Here is a 19095-nt window from a genome sequence, read left to right on the forward strand (position 1 = left end):
AAGTACAATATTTCCCTCTTTAATGTAGTCCAAAAAAACATCCAAAAAACATAATAACACAGATAGTAAAAAGGTTTGAATGTGGTACCCAGACATTTAAGGAACATCCAAATGCTTCTTATTTATTAGCACATTGTCTGTTACTGATTGAACAGTCTTGGAGGCAGCTAATGCAGTTATTAGAATAAATGAGACTACATTAGATAATATCAATCAGTGCAGTAAAACTGGTGTGTTGTAGTAGTATACCACTATCATTCAGACTGGGACTAAAGTATGGATAGAGTTTCTCAGTGAGGGAGCAGCCAGTAAAGGAGTAGATCAGAGCCACCTCCTAAAAGATAGAGACGATGGAGACTTCTGGTTTATAATTTCTAAATTAGTTTTTATCTTAATCATGTGAATTTAAATTTTACAAACTGTAATGTAATCAATCACTACAATCACAATATTTCAACAGTGTAGAATGAACAGACACAAGAGAAACTTTTTTTTTTTTGTTTATTTAAAAAGAAAAATAGAGAAAAACAAAAGACTTTTGTGTCATTAAAAAAAAGCTCTTCAATAATTTATGCCAGTATGTAGTATAAAGTATTCTTATATAAACAATGATCAGACAATATAAAGGTTTGAATTTGTCACTCAGACATTTAAAGAATGTGTAAATGCTTCTTATTCCTGAGTTCATTGTTTTCTGATGATTTTACAGTTTGAAGGCAGATAATGCAGTTATTAGAATAAATGAGGCTACAATATGATATCAATACATTTACATGATAAAAGGAAAATATATATATTCCGTACATCACCAATAAATATACATTTATTCCATTAAATGTGAATCTTTCTGTAGAAAATCAAATGGTTGTTCTACTCAGTGTGATTGACAGGAGAGATGATCAGAGGGGCAGAGTTTGTACCTTTATTATTATTATCTGGACCAAAGTATGGGTAGAGTTTCTCAGTGAAGGAGCAGCCAGTAAAGGAGTAGATAAGAGCTGCAGCATCAACGTCATAAAAGGAGACCAGACCCTCCTCATAATCCACAAACACCCCCACCTTCTCAGGCTGAGACTGCAGAGAGAGACTGACTGCAGGGTCAACAAGAGCTTCATACTCATTTTTATTCCTTAACCATATCATCCAGTAACCATCCTGAGGACTCACTGTGATTACTCCCTTCCTGTTGATCGACTCTCTGGCCACTCCTAAATCCCATTCAGTCTTCCCTTTAACCTGAACCTCGTAATAAAATCTTCCTGAAGAGAAACTCTGCTTTGCTAAGACACAGGGACAACTATTAAATCTCTCTGGATTGTCTGGGAGATTCTTCCATACATCACCATGATTAACTTGTTTACCATCATCAGACAGGATGAGTTTGGACTGTGCTGTATCAGGATCCAGTGTCACATCCACTGCATACTGCTGGACCCTCTTCAGCTCGACCTTCTTCATCTGTTTACTGAGCGTCTCCTCCAGCTGATTCACAGCTCTTACCACAGTCCCCTCATGTGAAAGTGGACAGACGCTGACTTCTGTCCAGTCCTTGGTGGGTGGAGCAGCGTTCAGGGACAGGAAGCTTTGAAGGAGGTGGAGGTGGTCTTCAGACTGTGAGAGCTGGTCCACCTCAGAGCTTCTCTTCTTCAGCTCAGAGATTTCCTGTTCCAGCTCTTTGATGAAGTCTTCAGCCTGTTTCTCTGTCTTTCTCTGCTTCTCTTTGATCTTGTTGATGAGTTCAGCCTGGCATCTCTCAACAGACTCCTTCAGAGCGGTGAAGACCTGAACACCATCTGCTATCTCTCTGTCTGCACCTTCCTTACTGAGCTCCACTGAGCGTTTGATCTCCTGAATCTTCATTCGTCTCTTCTGGATCATCTGCTGAATTTCAGCCTCTGTCTTCCCCAGCTCAGCCTTCTTTCCTTCATATTCTTCTTTCAGAGGAACAACATCATGTGTCTTGTGGTCTAAAACAGTGCAGAGCATGCAGACACACATCTGGTCGGTCTTACAGAACAGCTCCAGCAGTTTATCGTGCTTCGTACACATCCTGCCTTCCAGGTTCTCCACAGGGTTGATCAGCTGATGTCTCTTCAGGCCTGACATTGTCAGATGAGGCTCCAGGTGAGTCTCACAGTAGGAGACCAGACACACCAGGCAGGACTTCAGGGCCTTCAGTTTGGTTCCAGTGCAGACGTCACAGGGAACTTCTCCTGGTTTGGAAACTTGTTGCTCTGAGCTGCTGCTGCTGGCTTTCTGTTGAGCTGACTGTCTGAACTGAGCAGCCATCTCAGAGATGAAAGTATTGACCTGCAGCTCAGGTCTTGTGCTGTAAACCTTTTTACAGTTGGGACACTGACACTGGACATTAATATTCCAGTGTTCAGTGATGCAGGTTTTACAGAAGTTGTGTCCACATGGTATGGCGACTGGATCAGTGAACACATCCAGACAGATGGAGCACAGAAACTGATCTTCAGTCAGCAGACAGCTGGCAGCAGACATATCTACACTGTGAGGACAAAATGAAACAAAAGTACAATAAGATTTATTATAATACAATCAAAATATGATTAATGGCATAAAAGGAGAGTTATCCTGAGTTCTGTTGTTATATTGAAACCGATTGAGGTCCACATTTACTAAAAATGGCACAACTCAAATATGAGCTGTGGTTGTTGATGAATTTGGATTCACAATCTGATTAATTAAGGCAGCTCATTACACAGTCTGGTTTTGGACTATGCTGCCAATGAAAAACAGATGTGCAGTTCAGTGGTTGTATTTCTATAAGATCAGAAGTTCAGAAAATAAGTGATCTTCATTTCAAAACATTTACCTTTCCTGCCATGGGTACAATGAATATCCTGAGAGTATTACTCAAAAAATACAGAAAAATACAAATCAAAGAAGCACAAAATATACAGAGGACACCACAAAACATGGAACAGAGAGATTATTATTATCAGATTATTATATTGTGTTCATTAGTAACAGCAATACTAATTTCTGTCATATATCTATTTATGTCTATAATTAATTCATATAAATGAAATGTTCAGTTCTGTATAATATATGAATATGTAGGATAACACATTAACTAGTTGTCATGGTAACCGACCCCAGATATCAGTACCTCTAGCAATATGACTGTAGCTTTTGGGCATAAGCTGCTTGTTAGTTATTAAAATAATAAACATAAAGAGTGACAACATCCCAAACCCCTGATCCCTCCACTACTGTCACATCTCAATTAAATAACACTGCTCTCTTATATTATATATATCACAGTGAAGATATTCTTACACTAGACCAAACATATTTATTACACTGAACTGTGATATATTTAGAGAAGAAAACACGTGAAGGTTTAAGGACTCTTAACAACGTGTGTAACAGTAATAAAAGTTTTAAAATGTCAATTTTAGATGAAAATCTGCACTTAAGACAACCCAAAGGGAAGCTAAGCTAGGCTAGTTAGCTTTCAGCAGGACTAGTTTCTGTGGTGTGTTTTCATTGTTTGGTTGGATTTAGCTCCTTCCTTCTATCTGTATGTGCTATAACAGACTGTAACAAGCTCTGTAGGGCAGTGGACTCACCAGAGGTTGGCAGAGATTCTGCTGTTTAGTTGAGAAAAACCTGATGGATTCAGTTGAATTTGTCTTCAGAGACAAACAGAGAGACTTGTCTCCACTGCAGCTCTGCTGTCTTCAGACAAACTTTCACTTTCATTTCCAGGAAATGTGTCACTGAAGCTCTTTCAGTGTTGCTCCTCCTCTCAGTGCAGATCTGTGAGTGAGCTATAATTGACTGAAAATATCTTTGGAACAAGATGGGTTTTTCCTACAATGTAAGTATACAGCAGCCAAAGGATCATACAATAACAAACAGACAACATAAGAAAAGAGGTCAGTGTAAGATATTCAGGAACATACTGTATCTTTAGATCAATATTCTACAACGCTCCCTTTACAGTCCCTCTACAATCCCACAAACACTCCAATGTTCAGCTCACTGTTTACTCTGTAATTTCACTTTCTGCTGCTTTCCAAACTGTTTACCATCTTTTCTTTATGTGACAGATTTCTTACTGATCACATTACAGGAAAAAATACAGAAACACTGAGAGGGAAAACTTTTGTCACTGGGCCACAAGTAGGCTTCTCTGTGATTCTGAGGTTTCAAAAGTAATAAAGTAAAATATTTCTTTCAATTAATTCTTAAGTGAAATTACAATTGTTCATTTTAGAAAAATCTCCTGCCATACAAAAGCCTCCAACCCAAACCTGCTAGCAGTGGAAGAATATCTAGAGCACATTTCTTACAGAGAGGAAATGACAAATTCAGAGAGGAGGACATGCAATTCATTCTGTCCCATCTGAAAGGCCACGTCCACTTGTTGCTGCCTTCATGGGCTAAACCGGACCCTGCTGCACAGCAACACTGTCACTTTCTGGACAAACAGGACCTCCATGAACCAAACACACACACCATCCAAAACCAGATGTCCCAGAACCTCCAAACTGTGTTCAACCTTTAACAAATAGACTCAAAGAATCAATAATAACATATCTGCTGTCAACTGAAGAGTCCCAGGATGAAAAACATCAATACTGAAGAAGGGTTTAATACAGAAAGACATACAGGATGACAAGATAAACAGATGAATTAGAGCTCAGAGGTGTTTCAGTTGTACACCGAATTCATCTTCCCATCGCTAAACCCCCGATTTAAAAGTGTTTAATTAATGTGCTGTCAGACTCTAATATACAGCATACTGTCAATGTTCAGACTACAACAGCACCCTCCTCCCATACACTGCTCATAGGCTGACACCTGCTGGTGACTTTATGGAACTGCAGCTGACAGTTGGAGTGAAAATAAAGGCAGAAAATAGGAAGAAAGTAGGTACAGGACTCACAGTACAACAGCCAGACCTCTTATTCCTGTTGTTATCAGCTGTCTGAGAGCCGTTTAGAGCCGCCTAGAGCTGCTTTAATCCTCTAAAGTGAGTCTGAGAGACACCATGAGTCAGGACTCTCTCTGGACTGACCCCCTAGAAATACCCTGCAGAGACAGGGAGCTGATGTGTTACTCGGTAGCACATATACTAAAATTGGAACGATACAGAGAAGATTAGCATGCAAGGATGACATGCAAATTGGTGAACCGTTCCTCATTCCTTTATTTATTTTTTGGTTATGTTGTATTTGTCCTCTGACTTGATGATTTAGACCTTTAATAACTGTGATCGACACCCCATTTTTAAAGTTAGAACAGACTGACACCCATATTAGAAGATATGGTCTTCTTTCTAAATTGTAATATTGACTCACAACCCATTAACGCTGCTATCAAACTTATGTGTCTTGTTGGCAAACATCATATCCAAACGGCTGGAATGCTTCAAACCTAATGTTCATCTGTATTTTGTTGAATTATAATTTCTCTTTGACTCTGTTTCTAAATGATCAACAAACAAGAAAGCCATAGGACCTCTCAAATATTTGGATAATTCCTATGTAAAAGAAAACAATAACTTCTATACATACATACTGTATATGTAAGTTTACAGTTCCCTCGTACAATGTGATGTCATTCAGAAACCTTTTATTTTATGTGTAACAGGTGTGTGGGCATAAACAGAGGTCGACTCACAGAACTGTTAACCAGCATTTATTTGCTCCTGCAGAAGACAATATAGCACATTCATTTCCTTCTGGTCTTTTTTCCTGCCCCTCTGCTCCCTCAGCAATGCAAAGCAACACTGTTGAAAATACATATAGATGAATTAATTTAAACATTACAGCAATGTGCATGTTACAAAAACAAAAAAAATACTAAAAGAGCTGTTACAGTTTACCAGAAAACATTTTATTTTTATAACAAATCTCTCTCAAAACCATTAAAAACTATATAGAATAGGTGAAACAGAGTAAAAAGTGTGTGTGGGGTAGGTGACTAAACAGAAACAACACGAATGAAGGAACTACGGAAGTTCGGGAGCTACGGAAGGACAAAGTTCAGAAAACTAAATTTCCACCGAAAATGAACCAAAATAACAGTGAATGAAAAATAACTTAATGAGATCAAATTCACACTCAATGGAATGAATAAATAAATAAAATTCACAAATACATATTGAAAGTAAGAATTAATAAAGTGCATTTTTAACTCTGATACACCAGCACAAATGTTCCCTATGTTTTTATGTTCAAGAGAGCAAGGGGCTGAAAGTTTCATGAATTTTGAACTGCAATTGAGTACACAGTATGAAAAATATGAAAAAAGCTGAATTATTGTCAGAAAGTCCTGTTTTTCATGAACGTTTTAATGTTTGAACGGAGCTTCTATGTGAATGTATGAATGTGTGGGAAGAGGTTGAAGATGAGTGCGTCTGAAGGATTTTCTAATGGACTTCCATTGTAATTTTATGTAAAAAAAGTTAAATATTTTGAGTTTTACTGGATTTGAAAAGTGGAATGAGAGCTAAAATGTCTGAAAGATGTGGAATATTTGAGAGTTTAAATGTAATTTCTAGCTGAAAGTATGAATGAGTAGTTAAGAGTTGAAAGAAGAAGCAATAATGTTCTAATTGAGCTGAACGTTTTGACGTTTGAATGAAGTTTCTACGTTGAAACATTCAGAAGAAGGTGCCAAAAAATTTGGTGGAAAAATCTGAAATCTAAAATACCAGTTCCCCCAGTAACCAGCAACCAGTGAGACCAGTTAGAGAGTTTCACAGTCATTGATTGTGAAAACTAAAAACCATGTATTAATATTATTAGACATGATTATTGCAGAAACTCAAACAGGTTTTATGAAAAATCGACACCGAGGCTTTTATTTTGTTCTTAGACTTTTATAAGGCCTTTGATACAATTGAGCACAACTTTCTTTTTCAGTCCCTCAAAGTATTCGGTTTTGGGAATAACTTTGTTGATATTGTCAGTATGTTTTATAAAGACATTAACAGCTCTGTGATAATCAATTTGAACACATCTAAAAGATTTCAAATTAACAGAGGTGTCTGACAAGGCTGCCCTATATCTCCCTTTTTATTTCTTTTAGTCACTGAGTTATTGTCAATCAATATAGTAAATGTAACACCCCTTCAAACAATAATAGGTGGCAATACTACTCTAGATAATGGACCAGTAGGTTCGACTGCTGGAGCACAGTGAAATGCTTAAATCAAGCTCAGAGGCAAGAGGTTGAACTTAGGAACATGCCGGCTTTTTGTATTAAAGTAAAAAATAATAAAAATACATACAAAATTACGAACAATGGCACCACTCACACTGATAACACTGGTTGTGTTAAATCACAAAAAAAAAAAAAGAATATCACATTTGCAATTGCTCAGTTTCACATTAATTATCAAAATCTTAATTCTAAACTGAATTTAAGATTACTTTTGTACAATTCAAGTTTCTCTATCTAAATCAAATTCAATCATATAACATGGCCAAAAGAACAATCAATTTTGCATCCAACCAATACTCTTCAGGAAAATATCCTGCCACTCAGTTCTCAGTTCCACACGATGAAGTCAAGAAGTCAAAAGTCATAAGGGGGAATGTGTGTGTGTGTGTGTGTGTGTGTGTGTGTGTGTGTGTGTGTGTGTGTGTGTGTTGAGGGGGCTGAATGTGAGAGTGTTGTGCAGCAGTCGGCCCACCACCCACAAGGTGTGGCAGAATTAGGATACGTTCAAGTACCCACTGGTAGTATCTGGTGATACTGTCTCCCTTTCACTTTTGATCCAGGTGGGAAGGCTCGCCATCAACGTCGCTGGAAGATCCAGATCCAGAGAACAAACAACCAAAGAAACCTGACCTGTCCATAACACAGAAAATATTAAAATCACAGTGTAAGCTTTACACTTTAACTGCATATAAAATTCAATAAACTAAATTTGCAACAGCGCAGTATAATAGTCAATATGAATAATCCATAATGTAAAATAACTTCCCTTTTTGTAAATAAAATAGCTTCTCACAGCTCACAGTAAGCAAATAGGTGCATAAAATTAGCCCAATGAAGGTACAAATGACAAATTAAACAATGAGAAATTTGAAGGTATCTCAATTTTTGGCAGAGAATTAAAAATCTCCCAACTGGCAGATGACACTACACTTTTTTTAAAAGACAAGAATCAACTCTCTAATGCTATTACTCTAATTATCCAAACGCCTCAGGTCTAAGACTTAATATGTCCAAATGTGAAATTTTGTCTTTGCGTAATTCCAATGATTCTACAATTGAAAATATCCCAGTAAAGACTTCTGTTGAATATTTAGGAATATTCATAACTAAAGATCTTACAGCTAGGCAACATTTAAATTTCTCATTCTCACTAAAAAAGACCAAATCTATTTTAACATTTGGCTTCAAAGGGACTTGTCTGTCCTAGGTAGAGTTCTTCTCTCTAAAGCAGAAAGCTTGTCTCGCTTCGTATATCCAGCATTGTCCCTATCTGTAAGTGAACCAACTACCACACAGGTCAATACATTTTTTTAGATTTCATCTGGAAAAATAAATCTCATAAACTCAAGAAATGTGTACTTTCCATCAGTAAGGCAGAAGGAGGTCTTGAAGTCCTAGATTTTATCGACACTGTCAATACCTTTAAGGTTAACTGGTTGAGAAAGTGTCTCAGAAACCCTGACTCTATCTGGTTTTTCATCCCAAACTACATCTTTAATAAAATTGGAGGTCTTTCCTTTCTTTTGAATTGTAATTTTTTACCTAATAGATTACCAATCAAACTATCAAAATTTCATCAACAAACCCTCCTAGCATGGAAGCTGGCTTTTGTCCACAATTTCTCCCCCCACAAGGCTTTCCTCTGGAATAATATCAATATTCTTATAAGAAACAAATCCTTATTCTTGCTAAAATGGTTTGAAAGAGGTATCATCCATATCCTCGATCTTTTTGATAATGCTGGTAATATGTTGTCTTATGAACGTTGTATGTCTGTACACAGTTTTCCTGTTCCCTCCAGAGAATTTATATCTGTAACTCGTGCTATCCCAATAGAGTTAATTCAACTTATAAAAAGCCACTTGAGTTACAGTGAATATAAACCAAGTCAACCTGTACTGATGCTGAGTGGAATTGAACTAACAGATAGAAAGTGTAATAATAAACATATTCGCCAGTGTTTTCAAAGAATGAATAGAGTTGTGCCTAGAGGCAAGTTTTACTGGAGGTCCCAAATAGAGGACATCAACTGGAGAAGAGCTTCTACCCCACAAATATTGCATATCTAACAAGGCTAAAGAAGTACATTTTAAAATACTGCATAATATATACCCAGTTAGTAGTATTATTGCTAAGTTTATAGATGTTGATGATTCCTGTACTTTTTGTAATCTTAATACAGAAACAATTTCACATCTGTTTTTTTATTGTGATATATCTAAAAAGTTTTGGAGTGATGTTGAATCTCATTTTTTTGATGCTGCTAACTCTGTCTACTCTCTTACCCTTAAAGATGTTATTTGCTACTATGTTAACCCAGAAGATAATGCTCTTGAACACCTGATGAACTTTGTTATCCTATATGCACAATTCTTTATTCACAAACAAAAATTTGCAAAATCACTATTTACCTAAATTTGCTCCTTTTCTCCCGTGGGATTTCACTTGTTGCAGGGAAACGCAGAAGAAGAAATTGTTGCAGGAAGTGTGCAAATCGGAGAGTAGTGTGTGAAGACATGGACATTTTGAGGGGAAATAAACTTTTTTTCGTCGCAAAGGCATTATCTCCGTGATGGATTATTCTGGGCTTTCGGTGAAGCGAGCGGTGGAAAAACAGGTAGGCGACAGTACTGTTTGTACGGTTTCTGCACAACGTATGAGTTGAAAAGGAATGTTGTTGTCACGTAAGGGCCCTGATCATGTTGCACAGACATTTTAACTGCATTTTGTGTCTGTTAAGAGGAGCAAAAGGCACTCTTTAGGATATGCCCCCAAAAAGTGTATTATAACTAACTGGGAGCTCTGGCCATTAGCTGCAGCATCTCCAGTTTGCTAGAACCAATTCTGTTCGTCCTTTTTCCTATCGACAGTACTCGGTGACCTATAGTGATCAAGACGAGGGTAAAAATCTGCCGAAGTTCCCCTTTAAATAACAAAAAAAGTAATACCTTGCTGAGTCATTATTAAAAGTTTTTCCCTGAAGCCCCTGTTTGAACTATTTATTTTTGATTTATTTATTCATTTTAATTATTATTATTATTTTTTTAAATTTGTACTTTAATTTGTGTATCTTTGATTTATTATTTATGTCACTCACCAATGTGCTGATTGTCATTGTATACCTTGTAGTTTTGGACATTTAATTTATTCAATTAAAAAAAAAAAAAAAAAAAAAAAAAAATATATATATATATATATATATATATATATATATATATATATATTAATTAGTATTAATATAATTATTAATAATAGTAGTAGTAGTAGTAGTATTGGTATTATTATTTTTAGTAGTAGTAGAAGTATTGGTATTATTATTATTATTATTGATATGTAATTCTTGGTGTTGTTGATTGTTTTATTTTATTTTATTCTCGTATTTTAACTGTGTTTTGTTTGGTTACTTATGTTTATACTTTGTTGTTTCTTTGTTTTTATCTTATTTATTTTGTCACAGCACTTTGTAACCTTGTTTAGATCATTTCTATATATATAAAGAATAGTAAAAGTACTGATTCAACTTCTTTTACACAAGTAAAAGAAAATAAAGTACAGGCTCTGAAATGTTCTCATAGTAATAACAGGAAAAAGTTCTCTCTTAGTTTCTCTGGAGGAAATTTAGCAACAGTTTGAGTTAAAACCTCAAATAGGATCTGTCAGTTGTCTGTTTCGTCTTGTTACGTTGTTTGGTTACATCTGTCATGTGTGATTTGCAGCAGTCTTGATGTTGGGAAGGCGTGCAATGATGCCAAATAATAATAATAATAATCGTGTTCCATCAAAGAAATAGAAAACATTTAATCTCCTAAAACATTGAGACGAGGGAGACTTTCAGTTTATTATTAATCTTTAGCTGCAACCACTATATTAGAGACATGAAACATTTACACAGAGACAATGAAGTAAAAATCTACATTAAATTAAATTAATATTATCTGACACTACCAACGGTCTCAGATGTGACCAAAAACTAAATAAATGAATCAGACACAATAAAAAGTTTTGTTTTTGTTTTTATTTTATTTTAAAGCAATTTACTTTTGTCTCATTTATAAAAAGGCTCTTCAGTAATTTATGTCAGTATGTAGTATAAAGTATTCTTATATAAACAATGATCAGACAATATAAAGGTTTGAATTTGTCACTCAGACATTTAAAGAATGTGTAAATGCTTCTTATTCCTGAGTACATTGTTTTCTGATGATTTTACAGTTTTGAAGGCAGATAATGCAGTTGTTAGAATAAAGCAGGCTACAATATGATATCAGTGAGCGCAGTAAAATAGTTCAGTCAGGACCACTTTCGTCAAAATATCTTATATTCCAAGCAGAATTTTACATTTGGCGGTATTGCTCTGTTCTGGGACCTCCTTGTCCTTCTGCATGCCTACGTGGAAAACCTTAAGGCAGGGAGAGCACACCTCCCTGCCCTTCCATGTGCATACATGGAAAAGTTTAAGACAAGGAGAGCGGCAGCAGAGACCCCCCAGGGTACAGAACAGAGCAGCATCAATGGCAATCAGAAAATGACATTGATTAATTAGAAACAACATAAAAAGGAGGAGCTGGGGTGGAGGTGGGTGCTTGTAGAGGAGCAGCAGAGATAGGCAGGCAGGCTAAAGCAGCTTAAATAAGGCGCCATGCATGATGTTTGCCAATTGGATGCTTGAGGAAATCAGGTGAGCTGTCAGCTGACTGTGTATGGTATCCAATGGGAAGCTTAGAGGATCAGCTGATGTATGTTTATGACTAGCTGTGATGTATGATATAGCTGTAACTGAAAGCTAATCCTGACTTCGTGCCCTGCCTGAACTAACGCTATGCTCAATGTGTGTGGTTGTAATAAGTAGCAATGTGACATTTATATAATAAAAGGAAAAAAGTATACACCGTCCATCACCAATAAATATACATTTATTCCATTAAATGATGTGAATCTTTCTGTAGAAAATCAAATGGTTGTTCTACTCAGTGTGATTGACAGGAGAGATGATCAGAGGGGCAGAGTTTGTACCACCATAATTAATACTGGGACTAAAGTATGGGTAGAGTTTCTCAGTGAAGGAGCAGCCAGTAAAGGAGTAGATAAGAGCTGCAGCATCAACGTCATAAAAGGAGACCAGACCCTCCTCATAATCCACAAACACCCCCACCTTCTCAGGCTCAGACTGCAGAGAGAGACGGACTGCAGCAGCTTGGTACTCATTTTTATTCCTCAACAGTATCGTCCAGTAACCATACTGAGGGCTCAGTGAGATTATTCTCTTCCTGTTGATCGACTCTCTGGCCACTCCTAAATCCCATTCAGTCTTCCCTTTAACCTGAACCTCGTAATAAAATCTTCCTGAAGAGAAACTCTGCTTTGCTAAGACACAAGCAACAGTATCAAATCTCTGTGGATTGTCTGGGAGATTCTTCCATACATCACCACAGTAAACTTGTTTTCCATCATCAGACAGGATGAGGTAGGGATTTGCTGTATCAGGATCGAGTGTCACATCCACTGCATACTGCTGGACCCTCTTCAGCTCGACCTCAGCGAGCAGCTTCTTCATCTGTTTACTGAGCGTCTTCTCCAGCTGATTCACAGCTCTCCTCACAGTCCCCTCATATGAAGGTGGACGGACGCTGGCTTCTGTCCAGTCCTTGGTGGGTGGAGCAGCGTTCAGAGACAGGAAGCTTTGGAGGAGGTGGAGGTGGTCTTCAGACTGTGAGAGCTGGTCCACCTCAGAGCTTCTCTTCTTCAGCTCAGAGATTTCCTGTTCCAGCTCTTTGATGAAGTCTTCAGCCTGTTTCTCTGTCTTTCTCTGCTTCTCTTTGATCGTGTCGATGAGCTCGGCCTGTCTTCTCTCAACAGACTCCTTCAGAGCAGTGAAGACCTGAACACCATCTGCTATCTCTCTGTCTGCACCTTCCTTGCTGAGCTCCACTGAGCGTTTGATCTCCTGAATCTTCAGTCGTCTCTTCTGGATCATCTGCTGAATTTCAGCCTCTCTCTTCCCCAGCTCGGTCTTCTTTCCTTCATATTCTTCTTTCAGAGGAACAACATCATGTGTCTTGTGGTCTAAAACAGTGCAGAGCATGCAGACACACATCTGGTCGGTCTTACAAAACAGCTCCATCAGTTTATCGTGCTTCGTACACATCCTGTCTTCCAGGTTCTCCACAGGGTCGATCAGCTGATGTCTTTTCAGGCCTGACGTTGTCAGATGAGGCTCCAGGTGAGTCTCACAGTAGGAGGCCAGACACACCAGGCAGGACTTCAGGGCCTTCAGTTTGGTTCCAGTGCAGACGTCACAGGGAACTTCTCCTGGTTTGGAAACTTGTTGCTCTGAGCTGCTGCTGCTGGCTTTCTGTTGAGCTGACTGTCTGAACTGAGCAGCCATCTCAGAGATAAAAGTATTGACCTTCAGCTGAGGTCTTGTGTTGAAAACCTCTTTACAGTTGGGACACTGACACTGGACATTAATATTCCAGTGTTCAGTGATGCAGGTTTTACAGAAGTTGTGTCCACATGGTATGGTGACTGGATCAGTGAACACATCCAGACAGATGGAGCACAGAAACTGATCTTCAGTCAGCAGGCAGCTGGCAGCAGACATATCTACACTGTGAGGATGAAAATAAAACAAACTTCAAAGTTCTCTCTGTAACTGTAATCCATTACAGTTACTAAATAAATCACCAGGTTACTGTTACATTGCGTAAAGATAGTAATTGTTTAGCAGGATTACAATTTTAAAATACATCAGTTTTTCTTTAAAAACACACTGAGCAGGATGTCATGAATCCCCGGCCGTGATGACCGTTCGGGTGTTTTGTGTTGTCTTGTGGTGTTTGTGTCACTCTGGCAGTGCTCGGGGCGTGTCTATCTCTGGCTGCTCACACACCTGGCTGAGGTCATCACCACACCTGCTCCTCATCAATCTTCAGCAGTACTTAAGGAGCAGCCACACATCCAGTCAACACCAGATTGTTGTGAAGTATTGAGTATCCTACTGCTTTCCAGCCAGTTATTTATCGTTGCTACCGTTAGTTGCCTGTCTGCTTCTGCCTGCCTGAGCCAATCTCTTGTCGTCTGTTTTTGTCCGTAACTAACCGTGTCTCTCTGCCTCAGCAATCATTCCTGGAACTCAGCCCTGGAACCCAGTCCACTCAGCCCAAGCCTCCTGTAAGCCAGCCACTGGATCCCCACACTCCAAGCCTGCCAGCCAGCCACTGTCTGGATCACCCCCATCTCTGGACTCCCACTCTCGCCTGCCAGCTCCCCCTTTTGTCACTAATTTGGTCTAATAAACTGTTTACACTCTACCTCTTGTCCGATCTACTTCTGGGTTCCCCCTCAGAATCCTGACACAGGAGACGCAACTGATCTCGGTTCTGATTGATATTTCTTTTACTTTTATTTACATATTTAATTACATTTTGCAAGTAACTCTGCCCTTCAGGAAAAATAATTGCATTGTGAAGACTGAAGATGAGAGAAAAACATGTGAAGGTTTAAGGATACTTACCAAAGTGTGTAACAGTTATATAAGTTGTAATAGTACAATGTTATACCTTTATAAGCAATACAACAAACTCTCAGATGAAATCAGACGCTGTACTCTGTCCTTTACACAACCCAAAGGGAAGCTAAGCTAGGCTAGTTAGCTTTCAGCAGGACTAGTTTCTGTGGTGTGTTTTCATTGTTTGGTTGGATTTAGCTCCTTCCTTCTATCTGTATGTGCTATAACAGACTGTAACAAGCTCTGTAGGGCAGTGGACTCACCAGAGGTTGGCAGAGATTCTGCTGTTTAGTTGAGAAAAACCTGATGGATTCAGTTGAATTTGTCTTCAGAGACAAACAGAGAGACTTGTCTCCACTGCAGCTCTGCTGTCTTCAGACAAACTTTCACTTTCATTTCCAGGAAATGTGTCACTGAAGCTCTTTCAGTGTTGCTCCTCCTCTCAGTGCAGATCTGTGAGTGAGCTGTTATTGACTGATTGGGAAATATCTTTGGAACAAGATGGGTTTTTCCTACAATGTGAGTCTACAGCAGCCAAAGGATCATACAATAACAAACAGACAACATAAGAAAAGAGGTCAGTGTAAGATATTCAGGAACATACTGTATCTTTAGATCAATATTCTACAACGCTCCCTTTACAGTCCCTCTACAATCCCACAAACACTCCAATGTTCAGCTCACTGTTTACTCTGTAATTTCACTTTCTGCTGCTTTCCAAACTGTTTACCATCTTTTCTTTATGTGACAGATTTCTTACTGATCACATTACAGGAAAAAATACAGAAACACTGAGAGGGAAAACTTTTGTCACTGGGCCACAAGTAGGCTTCTCTGTGATTCTGAGGTTTCAAAAGTAATAAAGTAAAATATTTCTTTCAAAGAACTCTTAAGTGAAATTACAAGTTATATTTTACTGTGCATAGTGAAGCATCTCATACTGGACACAGAGTCAGAGCTGAGCTGGGTTTATTTTGGGTCTGTGTATGTATTGGTCATTGGATTGTCCTTTCAGAAACGGGTATTAAAAAACAGAAAACGAGTGGTTATTTGATTTTCCTTTTAAAATACAAAAAATAAAAATCGAAATACAAGGCGTTTTCTGTTTCTGTTTTCTAGTGATTTTATTTTTTGTTATATGAAATAGAAAATGAAAATCGAATAATATTTTAAAATTTCGCTCATCCCTTTCTGACCATGAAAAAGAAAAACGCTTTGTATTTCTATTTTAATTTTTGTGTTTTAAAACAAAAACCACATAACCACTCGTTTTCTGTTTTTTAATACCCGTTTCTGAAAGGAAAATCCAATGACCAAAACATACACGGACCCACTAGCAGAAATTATACAGTCAAGACTTCCACATTTTGGGAATTCCCAGGGGTCAGCACTGCAGGATGAGCAACAAATGCATCTCATGCTGAGTGAACCACCTTCTTGATAGTGGCATCCCACCTGCCAGGTAAGTAGGAGTTGAATGTATCAGAGACTAGGGTGTCATTCCCAGACACAGCCCCCTGGCGGACGGTGCCTACCATGAATAATCCAAAGTTTCGTGGACTTTAAGTATTAGCCCGCCTCCATCACTCGGCAAGCTGGTTGTTTCTGTCTCGGTGGAATCCGGCACAGCCAAGCAGCCATACAAAAGCCTCCAACCCAAACCTGCTAGCAGTGGAAGAATATCTAGAGCACATTTCTTACAGAGAGGAAATGACAAATTCAGAGAGGAGGACATGCAATTCATTCTGTCCCATCTGAAAGGCCACGTCCACTTGTTGCTGCCTTCACGGCCTAAACCGGACCCTGCTGCACAGCAACACTGTCACTTTCTGGACAAACAGGACCTCCATGAACCAAACACACACACCATCCAAAACCAGATGTCCCAGAACCTCCAAACTGTGTTCAACCTTTAACAAATAGACTCAAAGAATCAATAATAACATATCTGCTGTCAACTGAAGAGTCCCAGGATGAAAAACATTGATACTGAAGAAGGGTTTAATACAGAAAGACATACAGGATGACAAGATAAACAGATAGATAGAGCTCAGAGGTGTTTCAGTTGTACACCGAATTCATCTTCCCATCGCTAAACTTCCGATTTAAAAGTGTTTCATTAATCTGCAGTCAGACTCTAATATACAGCATACTGTCAATGTTCAGACTACAACAGCACCCTCCTCCCATACACTGCTCATAGGCTGACACCTGCTGGTGACTTTATGGAACTGCAGCTGACAGTTGGAGTGAAAATAAAGGCAGAAAATAGGAAGAAAGTAGGTACAGGACTCACAGTACAACAGCCAGACCTCTTATTCCTGTTGTTATCAGCGGTCTGAGAGCCGTTTAGAGCCGCCTAGAGCTGCTTTAATCCTCTAAAGTGAGTCTGAGAGGCACCATGAGTCAGGACTCTCTCTGGACTGACCCCCTAGAAATACCCTGCAGAGACAGGGAGCTGATGTGTTACTCGGTAGCACATATACTAAAATTGGAACGATACAGAGAAGATTAGCATGCAAGGATGACATGCAAATTTGTGAACCGTTCCTCATTCCTTTATTTATTTTTTGGTTATGTTGTATTTGTCCTCTGACTTGATGATTTAGACCTTTAATAACTGTGATCGACACCCCATTTTTAAAGTTAGAACAGACTGACACCCATATTAGAAGATACGGTCTTCTTTCTAAATTGTAATATTGACTCACAACCCATTAACGCTGCTATCAAACTTATGTGTCTTGTTGGCAAACATCATATCCATACGGCTGGAATGCTTCAAACCTAATGTTCATCTGTATTTTGTTGAATTATAATTTCTCTTTGACTCTGTTTCTAAATGATCAACAAACAAGAAAGCCATAGGACCTCTCAAATATTTGGATAATTCCTATGTAAAAGAAAACAATAACTTCTATACATACATACTGTATATGTAAGTTTACAGTTCCCTCGTACAATGTGATGTCATTCAGAAACCTTTTATTTTATGTGTAACAGGTGTGTGGGCATAAACAGAGGTCGACTCACAGAACTGTTAACCAGCATTTATTTGCTCCTGCAGAAGACAATATAGCACTTTCATTTCCTTCTGGTCTTTTTTCCTGCCCCTCTGCTCCCTCAGCAATGCAAAACAACACTGTTGAAAATACATATAGATGAATTAATTTAAACATTACAGCAATGTGCATGTTACAAAAACAAAAAAAATACTAAAAGAGCTGTTACAGTTTACCAGAAAACATTTTATTTTTATAACAAATCTCTCTCAAAACCATTCAAAACTATATAGAATAGGTGAAACAGAGTAAAAAGTGTGTGTGGGGTAGGTGACTAAACAGAACAACACGAATGAAGGAACTACGGAAGTTCGGGAGCTACGGAAGGACAAAGTTCAGAAAACTAAATTTCCACTGAAAATGAACCAAAATAACAGTGAATGAAAAATAACTTAATGAGATCAAATTCACACTCAATGGAATGAATAAATAAATAAAATTCACAAATACATATTGAAAGTAAGAATTAATAAAGTGCATTTTTAACTCTGATACACCAGCACAAATGTTCCCTATGTTTTTATGTTCAAGAGAGCAAGGGGCTGAAAGTTTCATGAATTTTGAACTGCAATTGAGTACACAGTATGAAAAATATGAAAAAAGCTGAATTATTGTCAGAAAGTCCTGTTTTTCATGAACGTTTTAATGTTTGAACGGAGCTTCTATGTGAATGTATGAATTTGTGGGAAGAGGTTGAAGATGAGTGCGTCTGAAGGATTTTCTAATGGACTTCCATTGTAATTTTATGTAAAAAAAAGTTAAATATTTTGAGTTTTACTGGATTTGAAAAGTGGAATGAGAGCTAAAATGTCTGAAAGATGTGGAATATTTGAGAGTTTAAATGTAATTTCTAGCTGAAAGTATGAATGAGTAGTTAAGAGTTGAAAGAAGAAGCAATAATGTTCTAATTGAGCTGAACGTTTTGACGTTTGAATGAAGTTTCTACGTTGAAACATTCAGAAGAAGGTGCCAAAAAATTTGGTGGAAAAATCTGAAATTTAAAATACCAGTTCCCCCAGTAACCAGCAACCAGTGAGACCAGTTAGAGAGTTTCACAGTCATTGATTGTGAAAACTAAAAACCATGTATTAATATTATTAGACATGATTATTGCAGAAACTCAAACAGGTTTTATGAAAAATCGACACCGAGGCTTTTATTTTGTTCTTAGACTTTTATAAGGCCTTTGATACAATTGAGCACAACTTTCTTTTTCAGTCCCTCAAAGTATTCAGTTTTGGGAATAACTTTGTTGATATTGTCAGTATGTTTTATAAAGACATTAACAGCAATGTGATAATCAATTTGAATACATCTAAA

The 19095-nt window shown here is 37.9% G+C and overlaps 2 protein-coding genes and 2 pseudogenes across 7 annotated transcripts in view; 2 read left to right on the forward strand and 2 right to left on the reverse strand.

Annotated features, from left to right (window-relative positions):
* Nucleotides 1-19095, reverse strand: part of LOC127352549 (E3 ubiquitin-protein ligase TRIM21-like) — a 32284-nt gene that overhangs the window by 5366 nt on the left and 7823 nt on the right. The window lies entirely within an intron of this gene.
* LOC127352555 (E3 ubiquitin-protein ligase TRIM21-like) lies at nucleotides 526-15153 on the reverse strand. 6 transcript variants are annotated; one of them, XM_051381040.1, is made up of 3 exons: nucleotides 14977-15145; nucleotides 13698-13814; nucleotides 526-2395 (listed from the first exon to the last, which is right to left on the reverse strand). In XM_051381040.1, exons 2-3 carry the CDS (start codon nucleotides 13805-13807, stop codon nucleotides 871-873), a joined length of 1635 nt encoding a protein of 544 aa, XP_051237000.1. In that variant the 5' UTR covers nucleotides 13808-13814; nucleotides 14977-15145; the 3' UTR covers nucleotides 526-870. The 6 variants fall into 6 exon arrangements, with proteins under 6 accessions (XP_051237000.1, XP_051236999.1, XP_051236998.1 ...); XM_051381039.1 differs by having other exon boundaries at nucleotides 527-2321; nucleotides 13624-13814; nucleotides 14977-15142; XM_051381038.1 differs by having other exon boundaries at nucleotides 527-2310; nucleotides 13613-13814; nucleotides 14977-15140.
* LOC127354004 (uncharacterized) lies at nucleotides 5089-5184 on the forward strand (annotated as a pseudogene).
* LOC127354002 (uncharacterized) lies at nucleotides 17177-17272 on the forward strand (annotated as a pseudogene).

This window comes from Dicentrarchus labrax, unplaced genomic scaffold (assembly GCF_905237075.1).
Source record: "Dicentrarchus labrax unplaced genomic scaffold, dlabrax2021, whole genome shotgun sequence".
Lineage (NCBI taxonomy): Eukaryota > Metazoa > Chordata > Actinopteri > Moronidae > Dicentrarchus > Dicentrarchus labrax.

Bases quoted from the DNA above. Each gene is read 5' to 3' on its own strand.
- LOC127352555 (XM_051381035.1), bottom strand. From the start codon at position 13,807: ATGTCTGCTGCCAGCTGCCTGCTGACTGAAGATCAGTTTCTGTGCTCC.